We start from the raw sequence: 18,979 nt of genomic DNA, 5'->3' as shown, positions 1-18,979 counted from the left end.
GCCATCTTTGTGAGTTTAGAAGTGTAATAATGATAAGAGAACTTCATTAAATATATTTAGACCAAGTCAACTTTCTAGACATAAGCACTTTCTAGAGATCTTACATACATATTAATTTGGGAAATTTTACTCACAGATCAGATAGAAGGAATACATAACTGGTATTTCAAAGGTGCATTTGTAAAAGTTTACAACACCTATATTATGTATTTTTAAAATACTCTTATTAAAATTTCAGGCGTGCCTGGGTGGCTCAGTCATTAGGCATTTGATTTCAGTTTAGGGTTGTGAGATCTAACCCTGCGCTGGTCATGGAGACTGCTTAAGAGTCTCTCTTTCCTTCTCCCTCCGCATCCTCCTCCCCTCGTCGCTCACGCACACACACTTGCACACTCTGTCTCTCTAAAAAAGAAAAAAATATATTTCAGCTCTTCTCACAAATGTAAACCTGATTAACATAATAAAAAAGAGGTATAATGTTCTAGGACAAGAATTGAAGTCTGCTGTTGTTTCAGGAAAATTTTATTCTGCCCTTAAAGGCCATTTTCAAACCTCCTTTCTCATGTCCAACCTATATTATTCATATTTAAATGTTGAAAGATATGAACATTTTGTAAAGATCTTGTATTTTTAAATGTCCCTTAAATATTTTATTTTCTGTATTAGTGTCCTCTAGATATGTAAAATTACATATATTCTGTATTCCTTTTAATCAAAAGGATAAAATGTTGTGGTTACTCATTTTGGGAAAGACGTATTTTGATTTCCATAGAACAGGCATAAAGGATACATGTGAAATAACTAACACTCATTATCAGTGTAGTTCTTAATGATGACAGTCATTCAGAAAGGGTTAGAGTGTTGCTTAAGGTTGTTGTTTAGATGATATATTCATTTAAAGAATTAATGAGATCAGTACTGAACTACCTGTACGATTTGCAGTGAAATTCATCATTAACCTAAACAGCACAATGACAGCGTATTATTTTATATTTAATCTGTTTACTATAATCTGGTCACTGGAGGGGGCACCTTTCAAAGCAATTACTTCAGATTTTTAAAGTTATTTTGGAATTTAGCCACAGGAAATTGTAAAATTTTATAAAATTTTTAAAAATAGGGCAAAAATATGTTTCATTGTCCAAAATAACCAAACCAATTATGTATTTTGTTTTTAGCCATACTTATAGATAAAAGAGCTTACTTCATTTCAGCAGATATTAGTGTGATTTATTTCATAATACACAATTGTTATAATTCCAAAATTGAGGGCTTGCCACAAAATGGGCAAAACAAATGTTTGACTTGCACTGTGATGGAGTAACTGAGCTAATACGGGGATCTTCAGTGAATAAGTGATAACTTAACTCCTTGTTTTTATTATAATGAATTTTAAACTGCCCCAAAAATATGATTTAAATAAGCAACTAGTAATTGAACATTAAGGGATTTCCAAAAGAAAATTAGGGCATATGCTTGTGTCAGGATCAAAAATTCAAGAGGGTTGAGGCATTAAGTGACTTCCTAATTAAGATTCTTGGAAAGGATCAGATGATAATAGTAAAAGCCCTTACTTTTCAACTCTTAACATTTGATTTTTCTGCAGATGGATTTTTTAAAAAGATGTATTTATTTATTTGAGACAGTGCATGTGAGTGACAGAGCAGAGCAAGGGGAAGAGGGGTGCCGAGAGGGAGCGAGGAGCTGACTCCCTGCTGAGCCCAAAGTGGGGCTTCATCCCAGAACCCCAGGATCCTGACCTGAGCCAAAGGCAGGTGCTTAACGAACTGAGCCACCCAGACACCCTCAGTAGATGGATTATTGACTGGGTTTAAATCATCTAGTTTGATCTCCCTCTGCTTTCATTTGTTCCAGCTGAGCATGGTGTCCAGCTGCATTAATAAGTCAAAATAAAAAAACAAACAAAAAAACTGATCTTGAGGAGAAGCTCCTGAGGAAGATGCTACACACCCACACACAAGTAACGACATATGAAAGCATATAAAGTAACTGAATAAGAAAAAGAAAAGTTTATTGTACGAATTAACTATTTTTACATTTTTTTTCATCACAGATTCAGTGTATACAGAACGTTACATGGGTCTCCCAACTCCCGAAGACAATCTTGACTATTACAGGGTAAGAGATAAGAAACTAGATCTATTTTATAACCTATTTATAAGTTGTTTAAGAATATTTTTAAGTGTTTCTATTCTAGAAAATATATATTTTTTATTTCCAACAAAATTCTTGTTAAAAAGAAATAACACAGGTGGTTTCGAGATACTCCACTAGCTTCCCCTACTATATTCTGCATTAATTAAAGTCTTTATCGTATGCTATATAGGTCACAATATGCATTCATTTGGAAATACAAAGCAACACCAGATAATTACTTTAATTATAAAAATTTCATTTAGAAAACATGTCAAATTCGACATATTCCTTTAAAGCCCAGAAGACTCCTTAAACCTTTAGCTATATATTAGATTTTCTGTGGTATTATAATTAAGATGTATGTACAAGCTTTTAATTTTCCTATTCATAGCCAACTATGTAGTTTGCTCAAACAAGATTGGAGTAAAGCAGGTGAAGAGTATGGTTGGGCAGTGCCCTGAAGAGCTCTGGAAGCCGCAGTGCATAGCCTCCAGCGGGGTTGGCTAATGGAAACCTGAGGCCAGTTGCTCTCAGGCTACAGCTTTTGAAATGCGGCCTGGAAGCCACCATGGTTGGCAGCCATGTGTGGTAGTGTGGAGGCCACCGCTGAGCCAGAGCACTGTCTCTGGTGCCACACTGAGGTAGCCGCAAGTACTAGACTAACTCCTAGAGACTTTGTAGCCCTTTGGCCCTTCCAGAACTTTCCTGAGTTGCTCTGTCATGGTTGTCGAAAACGACAGGGTCAGTCGTCTCGTGGTTTACATTCTCCAAAGGAAATTTAAAACGCTTTTTGAGACAATGAATTAAAAAGCACGAAAAACAAGAATGAGTTAACACAATTTCTTATCTGGGCCACAACTCTCAATACATGGGCTTCGTATGAGTGCCTCGCTCCGAGCAGTATGGGAAGTGAGATGCACCGATCAACTTCTGCTACCCAGCAGCCCCGTAATCAGGTTGTCCCCATTTCTGCCACTTGTCCTCCATAATACTTTGGACTCAATTCTTCCCATTCTTTCTCCTCCACGTCCAGTAAGCTCGCCTCAAACGTCCTTTTGGTTCTTCGTCAGTCGCTGCATTACCACTGTCACGTGACTGTCTGCTTTTCTAATAATAACCCCGTTGGTGTCCCCTTAGCTTGTCTTTCTCTGCTCCCGTCTTTACCACAACGGGGCACGAGATTAATCCCCACGGTTCCACATACAACCCTTTCGTGGATCTTCCATGTAACTACTGAGTCCAACCCTCATTCTTTGACCAGATGCTTAACATCCCTCTTACAATGGTCCAGTCTGCTTGTAATAGTCACTGTCCTCTGACTGTTTCTGGGCCTTTCCCTTTTATGCCCTTGTCTTCTGTTCCCTCTGCCTGCAATGTCATTTCCCCTATATCTCCATTTAATAGGAAATTGGTGCTGCTCTTCTGGCGGGCTAGCATCCCCTCTTGACTCTCATGACATTCTCTTGTATCTTCATCTTCCGTTTCTCTTTCTTGGACCCATGGTTCTTTTGAACCTCCATTTCTCTTCTGCACGATGATTAACTGTTCACATCTCTACTCAACACTGAATTCTTTAGATGACCCAGTATGAAGTATAGCCCTTAAAAACCTTTCCTGATTGAAGAATTTTTTAAGGAAAATGCTGTTTTAAAAATTGCCCGTCTCCCTCAATTCTCTCATCTTAAATCTGGAATTTTCTTGTCTCTCACCCGACCAGGATGCTGACCTTTGAAAGCCATCCCTCCTGTGGTATGCTGTATTTGCTGAGTTGCTGAAGGGCTTTCTCAAGTACCCCAAATCCTAAAATTCCCAAAACAGAGATGTACTTACAGTCCAGGACCCCAGCCCTGGCTCTAGAACAGAGTGGATGTTGAGTCAAAAGTTCATTTCTAAAATCCCATCCCGAAAAGTCTTTGAACCTAGAGGCACAGGGTCTAGTCCAAACCCCGACATCGAGGGACCTCCACAGCACCTGTCCTGCTTCTCTACTTCTCTCGGTGCACATCAGTGGACAGCCAACAAGGTCTTTCCTTTTCAGCCGGCCCTTCCCTCTTTAGGATGATTCGTTCTAATCTACCCTTTCATCCCGAGTCGTTTTCCAGATTTCCCCAGAGGCTCCTCATCCCTGCATCGACCCCCCCCCCAAATCCCCACCCGCCCGGAGGTGGCCATGTTCGTCTCTCCCCTTAGGTGTTCGCCACATGAGGTAGTCATGTAAATAGAAGTCACTTCCCACTGCCAATGGCAACACACGCACACTGGGTGCACCGAGTCACTCTTCCACTTCACTGCACAGATGGCACCCGAGGACTGTTTAATCCTTCCACGCCAGGAGTCGAGTTTTCTTGGCACCAGATTCAGTGCTGGCAATGGACACATTAAAACTGCCAGTACCAGGGAGCTAAAGGTTCCCAATGTGTTACTCGGAGGAACGATTTGGGCGGGCGAGAGTTAAGGTGTGGAGGGAGAGGGAGGCGAAGAACGCTCACTGAATTGTTTCCACCCTGGTAAGTTGCTTCCTCCGAGTGTGGAGAGCCGAATCTAAGTGCCTATATTTGGTGCACAGCAGGCTTTAGAATAAAGCTGCCCTCCTTTGTTTTTTAAATAAGCCTGTGCTTTTGTCTCTGGCAAGAATACATTCAAAGATTCTATTTTCCTCCGAGGCCCCAGCTGCCCCTCTGGACCCCATCTTTTACTTTTCTTTCCCAGGTTGTTTTTATTTCTCTCTCTCTCCTTCTCTCCCCTTTCCCCCCCCTTCTCCCACCCTTTTGGAAAAGACAAAGAAGACAATTCCTTAGAGGCTTTCAGTACCCTGTGCCTGTCTGTGGGTCAGAAGGAAATATTTTGAAAATGATTCCCATTTCATTTGGCCCACTGACTCTCTGCAGGACATCCAGGACAGGAAGGACCAAAACATAGAATAAGCAGGGCCCTGATCTTTGTCTGCATTTGCAGCTAATGAATAGTCAATACCAGAATTATAGCCTTCTAAGAAAAGACAGTCTTTAATTAAAAAAAAATAAATGAGAAAAAGGATTCATTATTAGGTCATTGATGACCCAGATTTGGAAGAATTTGGAGAAACCCGCATCACCAAGAGAAGCAAATTTTATGAAAGAAAGGTCTTACTTATGATTTAGGAAAGAAATTCCAGAAACCATTTGTATACACCAGTGGAACAGGTAGGGATGCCATGTATAGTTGTTCAGCTTGTGCACTGCTGAAAACTAGTCCACGTTCCATTCACTAAGACATGGACGTCTGGGGCTGCACCCGACCAGAAGAAATGCTTTTTCCTATTCTTTGAAGATACCATATAGATTAGCAGACCTGGGATTAAGGCTAAGACCCAATGCAGTGACATGAGCAGTGACCCTATGAGATTCTTTGTAGATAATCACCCCCTACTGCCAAGTGGCAAGGCAGAAACCCTTTCAAAGACAGTGGAGCTCTGTGGAAACATCTTTTCTGCAGTGAGTCTCAGTCCACAGCAGACCACAATGGCAGCAGGTTTAAGCAAAGGAATTAGATAGGCAATGAGAAAACCCTTACCCCCCATAGCAAAAAGCAAATAGTAACCGCAGCTACACCTTGAGGAGTGTGTTGCTCACTAACATTGACAGGTGGTCTTCCATGTGGTCAATCGTAGGTCCTTTAGTCAAACCTATTTGAAAAATGAACAAATAGTAAACTTACACTCACCCGTTCAAGGTGCCTGGTATTTTCATTGTTCAAAAGTTGATTGCCTTGTTGGTGAGCAAAGACATGCACACAAAATTATCAAAGAGAAATAAAAGAGAGTAGCTAGTGAAGCATGAACTCAAATATGACAGAGTGCCCCCTATGTATGGAAAAGAGAAGTTGTTCCCTAATTGGGACAAGCCCCAGGGATTTTGTCCTTTGGGAGCATGGAGCACAGGGTAGGGAAGTGGCCAAGAAGTCAGTATTTCGCCTCCCTCCCTATCCCCGGCTCCTCTCAACTCGTGGCGGGGAGGAATCCAGTTTCATTTATTTCATTCATTTTTTTTTTCATTTATTCTTTAAGCGCTTGTTTCTACGGGCAGACACGATTCTAAGCTCTTTACGCAGATTAATAGGTTCGGTTCTCCCTCAGATTCTCTGGGATAAGTGCTCTAATTATCTTCATTTTATTGACACTGAAACTGAGGCACAAAAATGTTACATAACATGTAGATGCTGAGGGGTAGGAGTGGGAGGGGCACTTGTGTGAAGCCAATAAAGACAGACTTCGGAAATAAAGAGGGAGAGCGTAGACGCTTTCCGTGGGTTGCAGAGAGGGACGAGGCAGAGCAGCACAGCCACACATGAGTAGCAGGTACAGCTGGTTTTCTGGGGATCTGTGAAGCAGGTTGGATGAACCGACGGATAACATGGAAGCGGGGCTGTGGGAAGAGCAGGCCAAATGGTGGCCTATAAGGCAGGACGTAGACTGGGCCGGGAATGGATTTATGGATCCGCAGAGAGGCAGAAGATCAAGGGCAGGAGAAATGGGGCCCAAGTCCTGAGCCTTGTTGCCAAGAGAAGAGGGCAGCCTGGAACACACAGAAGGGACTGATTTAACTTGTAGAGGAGATTTATTTTGCATTTTGCTCAAAATTTGATAGGCTTTTGGCAAGTGTATGAAACAGTCATAGATTTGGCAGTCTTCTGCTAGCAGATTTGAAATGTTCAATCCTTAAGAACTGCTGCATCGTTAGGTTATGCAAAACAGGGTGCAATTTTGTAAATATGCCATCTTGTACTGATTTGACATTTGTTCTATTATCCCAGAATATGCCAAAGGGAGAGAGACCTTCAGATTTAAGCCAAACCTTAACTTGTTTGTTGAGTGCTGATAAAATGTTGACTGCTGTGTGATCTTTAAAGAAGCCAGTGTTGCTTGGTGAGGACTGAGGTAGAGCCCCCTGTCGGGTTGACGGGCTCTCTCTTCCCTTGGCATCTCCCGGATACAGTTGTTTGATAGATGTAAACAAGTAAAACATCCGATATAGTGGGTTGAAATAATTTTTTTCTTAAAAATGTTCTCTGGCCTCTGTTTTCTGCGGCATTAATGGTGCTTCCCAAAATAGCATTACTTAATGCTGTTTGTGAGGTTTTGGTTGCAAGTGGGAGAAAGCACAGAGGAAGTCAGCGCACCCGTAGCATCTCGCTGATGGGCTGGGTTGTCCGTTAGACCAGTGGCCGTTTGTCCTTTCCACGAAAGCCTGGAAATGATGATAAGTTAGTTGTTGGCTGGGCCGTGAAGGGACACTAGGACGTAAGGTTAAGGGGAACGGACTTCGGAGTTAGACCTCCACTCAAATTTGGTTTCCACCATTGACTAGCAGTGTGAGCTCGAGGAGGTGACCTAAGCTCTCTGAACCTCAGTTTCCTTATCTGGATAATGGGGATCATCAAGCTGACCTCACAGGTTATTGAAAGGATTAAATGGGACCCCTGTGCCTGCCCCGAGAGAAGCTTTTGAAACATGGCATCTGCCACCATCATCGTCCTCAGGAAGCCAGTTGTCCTTACGGTTCCTCGATGGCACAGGGGTGGCTTAAAAATTGCTAGAACTTCTGTTCCTTACAGTACTTCCCCGCTCTCATCAGCTCTCTCTTTATTTCAAAAATACAAAGATTTATTTGCTGGAAGGTGACTGAGGAACCAGCGTGATCCAACAAGCAGCTACAGATGGTTCTTCTCAGGGCTTGAAGGAAAAGCTCCTCACAGAGAGGCTGTGGAATCGGCACTGCCACTGGACCAATCCTTCCCACTTCGTTTTGCCAGACTGTTGCTGACAGCGGGGCTCTCCGGAAGTTTCTAGCCTCGGGAGAGTGCCAACTGCACCACCATTGCATCCTTGCCCATTTATCACTCTGAGCTTCCTTTTTAGTAGCTGGTGATAGACTATTCGGCTTCTAACTTAGTCATCCATTTCCTTTTCTATTTCTGTTTCCATCGATAGGCAAATGGGGATTATCCTATTTTCCTGGGTTAAAATAGCACGGAGATATTATTTCCGATTATTAACCACATCTTCAGTTAAGGCACGCATCTCTTTCTCTGGCTCCGGGGGTCGCCTTCCACACGGTGGACCACCGAGGGTCTCTCTTGATGGAGAAGCCAGGATTCTCGGTCCAGTAGGGAATGAGGGGTGGTACCAGACACAGGGTGCCACGGCCGCATCTTTGGGGTAGTGGGGGGGATGCTGCCTGCCGCCTGAGAGCCCAAGAGCGGGTGTGCGCCTCCAGGCTGCCCATCCGCCTGGCCACCTCGCGCCCGGAGGCCCCTCTGGAAGCTTCTCCCGGGGAGCAGGGGGAAGCGTGCTTGGAAAGGGCACACCTAGCTCACCATTGCAGAGAAGGCTTTTGTTTTATTTTTCTCGTGCTGCATTAAAGTATTTGTCTTTCTTTCTTTGTAGTGTAATATTGTTAATGTAAAACAATTTGCATCATGACACTTTTATCACAGTTTTCGTCTTTTTCTCAGTATGTTGCATTTCTCACCATGTCTAGTTCATCACAGCTACAGTGTGTACATCACAACATTTATCTTAGGCTCAGGGTTTTACTTGTTTATAAAAATTGTCTTCTTTCAGCCTGTATTCACTCCATTTAAGAAAAAAAAAAGGCAGCCAGAAACTGTTTTGGTCCAAACTCCAGTAGTTATCACATTCCTTGCTAACTGTCCTGCGTATTTATATGTCTCCTAACTATTACTCTATGTTTCAATGACATTTCTCAGTTTTATGGCTCGTGGAGGTTGTAGGAGCAGCTTTCGCTGTTCAAGCTGCCAAGCCAGGAAGGCCCGTGGGGCTTCTGGAGGTGAGGCGACGGGACAGAGCTGCCCGCATGGGTCGGGTCTCCGTGTGATAGTTGAGCGTGTGTTGGGGGAGCAGAGCGCTAGGTTCGGGGTGGGGGAGACGGCGGTAGAGCGAGCGGCAGTTGGGGGGCAAGGCTGTGAGCAGGACTGGCCAGAGGATGGCCGGGGTGGGGGGCCTGTGGCTCACATGATGGGTGTTTGCTGGCGGTGGGGGAGCCCCAGAGTCTGACGGCTCAAGCTCAAAATCCTCCTCTGTCTTTGGGGAAGATTGATTTTGACCCTTTCCTCTGTGGAGAGCAGACACTGCTCAGGGTTCTGGCTGCTGCATTGGGCTCTGCGGCAGCTGTACAGTGGGGAAAACCCGCCTTGCAAATCTCGGGGGCTGGGGGACCTTGCAGACCCGCTCTCTTTTGATTCGTTCAGTCTACGAAGGCATGGGAACCCTGCGCAGGGATACCCAGCGTACTCGCGCGGGGCAGATTCTGGGCCGGTTAAGTTACTTCTCACTGTTCCTTTGCTGGAAGATCACATCATGACCAGTTTGGAATTTTCGTGGCCTCGGGGCAGCATAGGAAGTAAAAAGAGGTTCTGCCATCAGACTTTGTGTCCAGCTCTGACACTTCCTACAGATGTAACCTAGTGCGAGTGAATCTTGGGGTCTCCATGGAGAAAGCAGGATTGCTGTAGACCTATCTCAGAGGAATGTTGGCAGAGTGAAACAGAGCAGTGCTTCTTACAAACACTACCGTTCTACGGAAGACCAGACTCAGGGGGCAGCATGTCTCCGGGCGCACAGCTCACCGATGTTGAAGCTGGGGCTAGACTCCACATCCAACACCTTAGCCTTATCCCCTTCCTGCCAGACCATCCGGGTTCCCATCAAAAAACACCAACCTGGTGTTAGCTACAAAGGGATCTGTAAAATACATACGTTGGCACTCGTAAAGTTGACTTCAATTTACCAAGATGCTAAAGGAATAATCGCTGGATGATTTTTAAACCTACAGGAAAACTGCTGGGCGTCCTTCTGCCCAACCCCTAAGAAGACAACAGAAGCGAACTCCAGCTTGCCCCCTCCCAAAGGCCCTATGATGCCTCTGTGACACTTTTGCCTTCCTCCCAACTTGATAAACATCCCCAAATCAAGATCAGATGACCAGTTCCGTGTTTCCAAAGGCTTTCACATCTGAGGCCCCACCCCAGTTCTAGAAGTCCTGCCTCTCCGAGGCCAGTCTTCAAAAAGCTTACCTCCCAATTTATTGCCCTATTTCTCTGGTTGATTTGGAAATGACTTGATCCAATCGCAAGATTTTCCCTGATACGGAATGAGGCAGACAACAACCCACCGATTTTCTAAGGCCATGCTTGATCTTTTGCTCCCCTTTCCCCTCCCATATGTTACATTTGCCTGGGTTTTAAACATCTGTTCCGAAAGAGGTAGTACTTGCTTCTCATTCATTGCCTAGCAATGTGGACCAAAGTTCATATGACATATTGCGGAGTATGTTTAGTTGCAAATGCTATGTACAGGCTCTTTGAAATGTAGCATGTATGGCACCATGTGACACACGGTTGCCATGGCAATACACTTTTTGGCTGAACTACAGCATAAGCCCATGGAACATACATTGCTAATATGAGACTCTGCCCTGTGCTAATGCATAGGACACAGCCAATCTGGGATCTGGGACTCAAGGGGCTTTGCGTGCAGCCCTGGTGGCAGGTGCCCTCTGCCTGCGTGTGCAAAGAAGATGTGGCATCCTCCCTTTGCAGTCCTGTCTCCCAGGCACAGGGCATGCTGTGCATTCTGCCATGCATGGAGACAGCATTTGCTTAAATATCGGTTTGCTATATTTTGTATCAAAGGGGGCCCCAGCTGAAAACATTTTATTTTGTAAACTGAAGTGAAAAATCAGTTTATGGCAGATCTTTTTTTGAATAATGACATTCTTTTTCCCAATTCCAGAATTCAACAGTCATGAGCAGAGCTGAAAATTTTAAACAAGTTGAGTACCTCCTTATTCATGGAACAGCAGATGGTGAGTTTCAGTTAATTAGACTTTTTAGTATCACAGACAGGTTTGCAATTTCACTACTGACAAAACAAAAGCATGAGGGGCAAGACTGTTACATTTACTTCAATAAAACAGTGTTGCTTTCCACAACTCACTTGTCTTGGGCTAAATGGGATTCTAAGTCCTAGAACTTCAAATAGTCCCTTTCTTCTTGTGCCTTTCCCACCCTTCCCATCAGAAAAGGAACGGCTATTAGTTACTTTGTGTTTCCTTTCTCTCCTTGCAGATAACGTTCACTTTCAGCAGTCAGCTCAGATCTCCAAAGCCCTGGTGGATGCTGGAGTGGATTTCCAAGCAATGGTATCACAAAACTTGGTGCAAAAGGGAAACTTGCTGGTGGGGTCTTGGTTTCCCCTGTCCCGGCTCCTTCTCGTCAAACAGTGCCAGGAGACAGGGACAGAATTGAAAGGGTTTTTATTTGTCCAATGAGAAGTCAGAAGTGATGTCCTTAAGCCATAGAGAGAGTAATGTTCAAAACGATTAGAGAACTAGGGGTTGAGAAGCACAATATTGCATATCTTGGGAGTGTCAAAACAGTGCTCTCCTACCCATGTGGTTCTTCAGTCTTTCCCTATTTGGATTCAAAAGTAATCACTTACTCAGTCAATGTGTGGCAGAGTAATTCTAAAGTGAAACCAGCATGATAATAGCTCAGCTCCAATATGAAAATCCATTTTTTGTCTAGTATGTATTACTAGCCATTCTAACAACAGTGGGACATTAATAATTGGCATGTTTCAGTTTTTGCAACTGCAATGTTATCTTTTGTTGAACAACCACAGGCAATAGACAATTAGGCTTGTTTTATAGAGTTGGAAATAGCTAGAGCTGTTGTTGCTTATACAGTAAGCTGTTTCTAGGTATTAAGTCATTCATTTTCAGATCAAGAAGAAAACAGAAAAGATGTGTGTGTGTGTGTGTGTGTGTGTATAACATATATATATATATAAATGTGTGTTTGTATATTTATATGTATACGCATGTGTGTGGTGCACTATTTTTGTATAAAATGCTTTCTTGCCATTATTAGCTAGAAAACCTGCTTTTCCTCACTCTCTTCTCTCTCTCTCTCTCACACACACACACACACACACACACCCTCTTTGCTCTGTGATCAATTCAAATGGTGCCCACTGAATCAGAGTGGGGCAGTTAATATCAAAAACAAAAAACAAAACAAAACAAAAAAACCCCACAAAACCCACCCTTTTATATGTCTTTTGGGGTCAGGTTAGTCTAAGAGGTCGAGGTTTCATAAGTTTATTTATGCCTCCATGATATATGTTTGCCTGGTAGTGACCTCCCACTTGTTTAATGTGGTATGCATTGATAAATTTTTGTCTCAGATCATCCGCTCTTTCATAAATGTCAGCCATCCAGATAGAAAATTTGAGTGAAAAATCAAAGTGTTTGCAAATAATACATTTGACTTTTGACCTTATGTTAAACATATATATGAAATACTGGAATAGATTTTTCTAGTTCCTTGGTAACCTACATTAGGAAAAAGTGCTTTTGAAAAACTCATTTCTCTTCCTGTCGTGTAGGAGAAATCTGACACTTGATAACACTTAATTAAAGCTAGTGTGCTTAATGGGATAAGCATTCTCTCCTATGCATGATGTGGTTCTAAGTGTCCTTTGAATCAAATCTGAAAATGCACTTGGACAGTTTTCATTAGAACACGTGTACACACACACACACACACACACACCCTTAAAACAATGTTTTAATTCTGTGTATGCTTGTGAGAACTTATTTGAATTATTTTTTTAAAAAGAAGACAACTGACTCCCTCCTTCTGACCTTTGCCTTTCTCTGCAGTGGTATACAGACGAAGACCACGGAATTGCTAGCAGCACAGCCCACCAGCATATATACACCCACATGAGCCACTTCATAAAACAATGCTTCTCTTTACCTTAGCGCCCTGGAACAGCGTGCCTGACCTGTTGAAAGCCATTTTTGTTCTGTCTGAAAACTGCCCTGTTAAGATGATGATCTTAAAAAAAAAAATACACTCAAATCAAGAAATTCAAGGTTACCTTTGTTCCCAAAATTCATGTCTGTAACCTTAAGCTGGGACTTCTGTCTTCGCACCAGATTATTACCTTACTGAAGTTTGAATTATTCCGTCTGGTTTTGTTTATTATTTAAAATCATTTCCACATCCGTTGCTGAAACAACAAATATGAATTGTTTTTATGGGAGCTCTGCATGGGTTCCTTGGGAAGCATTTCATTCTTTTCTAACTGGACCAGTGCAGATCTCGTTCTCTTCTTTAAAGGGATGGCAAGATGTGGGTGGTGATGTCACTGAGGCAGGGGTAAGAAGGGAAGGGGTAGGGGAAGAAGTGAGGAGGCCTGGCTGGGAACCCACGGCCGAGCACAATGACCCGACCAGGCTCCTGTCAGCAACTCTTGGAGAAGAGCTGTTCACAGCCAGACTGGCACGGTTTTCTGAGAAAGACTATTCAGTCTCAGGAAATCATATATGCAAAAAGCACTGACTTCTGAGTAAAACCACAGCAGTTGAATAGACTCCAAAGAAATGAGAGGGAATCTGCCAACAATGCAAGGCCCCCAGGTGCCAACTATGGCTATAGGTGCTACAAACACACAGTGAGGGGGAGGGGAAAGCACTGTAAATGTGCCTTAAAAACCACTGATGTTTCCTAGTGAAAGAGGCAGTTTGGAACTGAGATGTGAACACATCAGCTTGCCCTGTTAAAAGATGAAAATATTTGTATCACAAATTCGAACTTGAAGGAGTCCTTGCATCAATTTTTCTTAGTTCATTTCTTTGAGCATCTTAATGAAAAGAATATTTTAACTTCCTTGGACTTGTTTTTAAAAATAAAAAATAAACTGCAAAGTTATGTATTGTTATTCCCATACTGTGGAATTTCTCCTGGTCATTTAATAAATGTTCTTTCATTTTTTCAGAGGTAATGCGTTTTGTGTCTTGAATGAGACCTAAACTACATTGGCATATGGACACGCTTATCCAGAAAGGCTCTTGTTTATTTTGCTCGCTACCCCAGACTGCCTCGTAAACATGGAGAGAGTTCAGTTTTTGTTAAAAAAAAAAAAAAGATACATAAAAATGTGTTAAATTAAGCAGTTCGTATGGGTTTTTATGTAATAACATACACAATTTGTTATCACACACATATATAGCTTTTGAAACACCCAAATAATTTTTATTTTTTATGTAATACATAATTTATAATTTTATTCCAGGAAACTGTGATGAGGCTCATGTTATAAGAACAAATAATATCAACAACATCATCTCAGTCTAAGTCAAGAAAACAAGTCAGTTACTTAAGTGGTGGATTATTTTTGGCTAACATATCTATTATATTAACGGAAGCACAGATTTCAGATGCTGAATTTAGTCTAGCGAATAACAGAGGAAACACGATTTTTTTTTTCAATTGTTTGTAAAATGGCCTCATTTTTTTTAAATTTTTTTTTTTAAATTTTATTTATTTGTCAGAGAGAAGGAGAGAGAGAGAGAGAGCACACAGGCAGGCAGAGGTGGAGAGAGAAGCAGGCTCCCTGCCGAGCAAGGAGACCATGCGGGACTCGATCCCAGGACCCTGGGATCATGACCCGAGCTGAAGGCAGCGGCTTAACCCACTGAGCCACCCAGGCGTCCCTGGCCTCATTTTTTTTAAAATTGACTCTCTGTAACTCAAACTTAGCTTCCAACCGTTTATTGGAAAAAGTTATCTCAGAGTCAGCTCCAGCACAAAAATCTAAAAATAGAAGAAATGGAAAAAATCTATCAATTCAATATGAGACTGGTGAGTCATGCATAGGAATGGACAGAGCATTGTGGAGTTCAGCTTTGATTATACTTTGCAAGCATGCCATTGAGTAGCTTCACCTTACATCCCAAACTCCGCTCATCCATTAGAGCTATAAATCGACCTGCAAACCTGTAGGGCTCTTGTCATAATTCTATTCCTTAATAGAGTTCAGTCATCATGAGTAACCGGGCAATCTTTGCCGAGTTCTATATCCAGGAACAGTAGTCATAGGTCATATGTACACATCCTGGACTGAGTTAATAGTCATAAGAGCAAATTAAATAGAAATTCTTCTTTTATTTTAGTTGGAACCAGATATTATGTGATATCAGATGCTGTACAGATATTAAAACCATTTGGCAATATCAGATGTTACCAATATCAGACATTGCACCATACCAGCCATTTCACAGATATCAATAACACCATTGTACAATAGATGTTGCACAATATCCAATACTATACAGATATTAAGACCATCGTATAATAGCTGATATTGTACAACTATTGTACAATATCAAAACTATACAATTCATTGTTCCTTTGATTTCTAAACATGTTTTTTTCTGGAGCCCAGAGGTTTAAAAAAAAAAATCCTAGCACCTATTTGTAGGAAGGTACGGCAAAGTGGGGGTGGTGCGGAGACACACAAGCCAACGGAGCAATGTTCACATCTCTTCTATGGATGCAGAGTTTCAGTTTTGCTCAAGATCTTTAGAAAATCACTTTAAAAGTTATTTTTGAACATGTTTTTTGGAAATCTTGCTAAAAATGATTCCATACCTCCACATTTCCTTAAATAGAAGGCATAAAACACAATTCAGCGCATCCTTAATGACTCAAAGTCACCACCACAAAGATCAATGATCACATCAGGCTGCGTGTCATTTCGGGTATTTTCTTTCTTATTCCCATGTGGTCACTGAAGCTACCAGTTCTACTACATGGCATTTGCTGTTTGCTCTAAGATGACACGAGAATCTCAGTTTATAAAACTACTAGATTTGTACAATATTGAGGATTCAGTAAGTTCTAAATGAAAAACATACTAAAATACCAGGATGGCTTTTTTCATAAAGTCAGAGAACTTGTTCTGCCAGTTTTGAGACAGTTCTTTCGGCAGTGACCAAGAGCCTTTTTACGTACATCCTGAATGATCCAGTGTGTGTATTCAGGATGGCTGAAGCATCCATGATCATAGATCATCTCATTCTCATGGATTGAGAACAATAAAGCATAACGTCACTGCCCATCAGAAAAGTTCAGAGCATGATATTATTAATAAGACCAATTTCATGCTCAATAGAAACATCATCTTTCTGCATGTCACCTTTCTGTGACAATGTTAACATTTAAACTTGAGAATTTGAATTAACAAAAGGAAAGTTCATTTCCTTACTGCCAAAGCAACAGGGGTATCTTTTCTGGTATTACAGACTTTAAATTTCAACCAACTCAATTAAGTTTTTTTTTTAATTCTTCATAATCTTTCGTCTGAACAATTCACCCCAAGTTTGTCAGATCACTTAAAACACATATTTGGTGAAAAGTGTGACCCGTCAAATGACCAAAACCCTGATTATTTCAGGAAGTTTCTTCTATCCAAAGTCATGATACTTGTGACTTGTGAGCAAAGTATTTCCTTGCCTAAGTCTGGTTTCCAATCTTGATCACAGAAATATGAGTCACAGAGAAAATGTAACATCCTGGGAAGAAATATTATTCATCATAACCTGATTGTGGTTGTGTGACCCAGAATGAGGAGCCTGTTAAGAACGAAGCCAGTCATACATCGCCTCCTATCGGAGACTCCCTGCACTGCAGCCTAGATAAGGTCAACATGGGTTAGAATCTCACCATCAACACTTACAGTGAGAAACATTTTAAAGAACACTACTCAGCCTCTTTGAACCTCAGTTTCTTAACTTGAAAGAAGTACAAAAACACCTACTTCAAAGAATTGTGCCATTTCTGTGAAGATTTGTGTATATACTCTGCCGGCATCATATCCACCTTCCTCTCTCCCTTCTCCTCCCCCTGTTCACAGCTACTTAGCTTTTTATCCAGGTGTGATGACTCCATTGATGACTCCATAGTTTGCATGGGTCCCCACCTTAGGTGTCTGTGTCTACCTCCAGGTGTTGGGCACGTGAAGTTCTCAAGAAGCATTTGCTTTTGTTTCCATACTAACATGCAAGTGAGAATTCTTTTTGGATCTTTCATCATTCTTAATAAACTGAAAAGCAGCATCTTGTGATATATTTTACTTAGGGTTCTGTCCACAGCCTTTCCCAGCTGGATAAATAGCCAAGCACAGACCTAGGCTCTGAAGAGTTACAAAGAAGGGATAAAACACTATTCCTATCTTTGAGAAGCTTATAAACAAATGGAAGAAATAAGTCACATGGCAGAAATCTGTAATCTATAACTACACACACCTGAAGGCAAGAGTACCTAGACATAAAGCTAAGTCTATGGTAAGAATGAGGAGATGAGTAGGGTGAAAAGGTGGGTGACAGAAGGTGGTTTCTGGATTCATAAGTGCTGCCATTGGCTGAATTTGGTCCTATGTTTAGATTTCTTTAATAGTCTCAGTATTACTGTTGATACCATGCTTTTCAGAACAATTTTTTTTTTCAAATACAACTCAAAACATACTATCTATCCATCTATCTTGTTCTACATGAAATTATTTATAATAAAGCTATTGTGTCTGGAGTTACTTAAGTACCTAAGGAGCATGCTTAGGACTATTTGGTTTCAGAAACAATAAAAGTTTATAGACCATTCACAGAGAATTTGGCTTGAGCTTCCGAGTCATCCTGTTGAGGATCTCTAAGGAAATGATTCCACTTTTTTGCCACTATATTCTCCACTGTGCTGCTAGACTAATCTTTCCAAAAATTCATGTCTCTCCGTTCCTCAAAACTTTTAAGGCAGGAAGTTCAAATATCCTAATATAGACTTCAACATCATTTATAAAATGATTGACTTGTATTTCTACCTTTTCTTACAGGTCTTCACAGCTCTCCTAACCCTCCAACACACTGGGTTGTTCGCTTGGTTCCAAACATGCCATACCTCCATTATGTCAGGCTCCAGTTACACCATATATCTTTACTTTTTTATTTCATTTTTATTTCAATACAGGCATGTGTTTGAGAATCTTTGCAGTTCTTGCAGTAGGTTTCCTTCCCCATTTCCATCCTAATTCATATGCTACCTCTTATATAACATTATCCTCAAACTCTACCCTCCTCAAAGATCCATCTTTGGGTTATTCACTGCTTTTCTTATATAGCCAACCCAGTACATATCACATTGTGTTGTGGCTACGTGTCTACCGTGCTCTTAGAAGCAAGGACCACAGTTCTATTTTCAATGTTCCAGCTCAAAAAGTAGTGGCCCTACACCAACAGAAGCTGAAGCGGAGTGACGGTTCTATCAGTGAGTTGCAGCTTTCTATGGAAAACGTCCCAGGAGATCTAGAAAATAAAGCATTACCAGTAATCCTTGAATATTGGGCTTCTTCAAGGGGATGATGGCAAGTAGCCAAATAGATAGTTAGAGAACCATCATATCCAAATTACTCTCATCAAATTTTCAAGTGCTTGTAAATCTTATTTCATTTCAAGGAATGAATATACAAGATACTTATTAGAACATTTGAGTATCAATCTTGAAATAATCATAAAATAGTCAAGTGACCAGGAGGGAACTGCTAAAGTTAAACAGGAATGGAGGTTCAGACAGAAAAAAGGAAGGAAGGAAGGAAGGAAGAAAGGAAGGAGCGAGCCACACTTTGAAGAGCCAAGAAAAATCCTAACAGATCTAGGGATAGCATTGAAAGACAAGTTGCTTGTGAATTGTCAGTGGCAAGTTTCTATGAAGCTGTGGATTTAAACAATACCAAGGAGATATTCAGATTAAATTTAGGAATAAACTTCCCAATATCAAAGGCTGTTAAATGGTAGGAATTATAAAGTAAACACACGGGACAAAAGAAAAAATTCTAACCTGTACATTAGAGTTCTGAATGTAATTACCTCCATAACGTACTGCTAGATGGCTACAAAAGAATATTTATGGGTCCCGTGTGACCCAG

The 18,979-nt window shown here is 41.4% G+C and overlaps 1 protein-coding gene across 1 annotated transcript in view; it reads left to right on the top strand.

The window, feature by feature from the left end:
* DPP4 (dipeptidyl peptidase 4) overlaps positions 1–14,003 on the top strand; it is an 80,850-nt gene extending 66,847 nt beyond the window's left edge. Inside the window, exons 23-26 of the mRNA XM_046018390.1 lie at positions 2,075–2,139; positions 10,949–11,021; positions 11,284–11,357; positions 12,882–14,003. Of these exons, the coding sequence (XP_045874346.1) occupies positions 2,075–2,139; positions 10,949–11,021; positions 11,284–11,357; positions 12,882–12,983 (314 nt within the window). The 3' untranslated portion in view covers positions 12,984–14,003. The remainder of the gene's footprint in view (positions 1–2,074; positions 2,140–10,948; positions 11,022–11,283; positions 11,358–12,881) is intronic.
* The last annotated feature ends 4,976 nt before the right edge of the window (positions 14,004–18,979 follow it).

This window comes from Meles meles, chromosome 9 (assembly GCF_922984935.1).
Source record: "Meles meles chromosome 9, mMelMel3.1 paternal haplotype, whole genome shotgun sequence".
Taxonomy (NCBI): Eukaryota; Metazoa; Chordata; class Mammalia; order Carnivora; family Mustelidae; genus Meles; species Meles meles.
The sequence above is the reverse complement of the archived record's forward strand: the minus strand, read 5'-3'. Positions and strand labels throughout refer to the sequence as shown.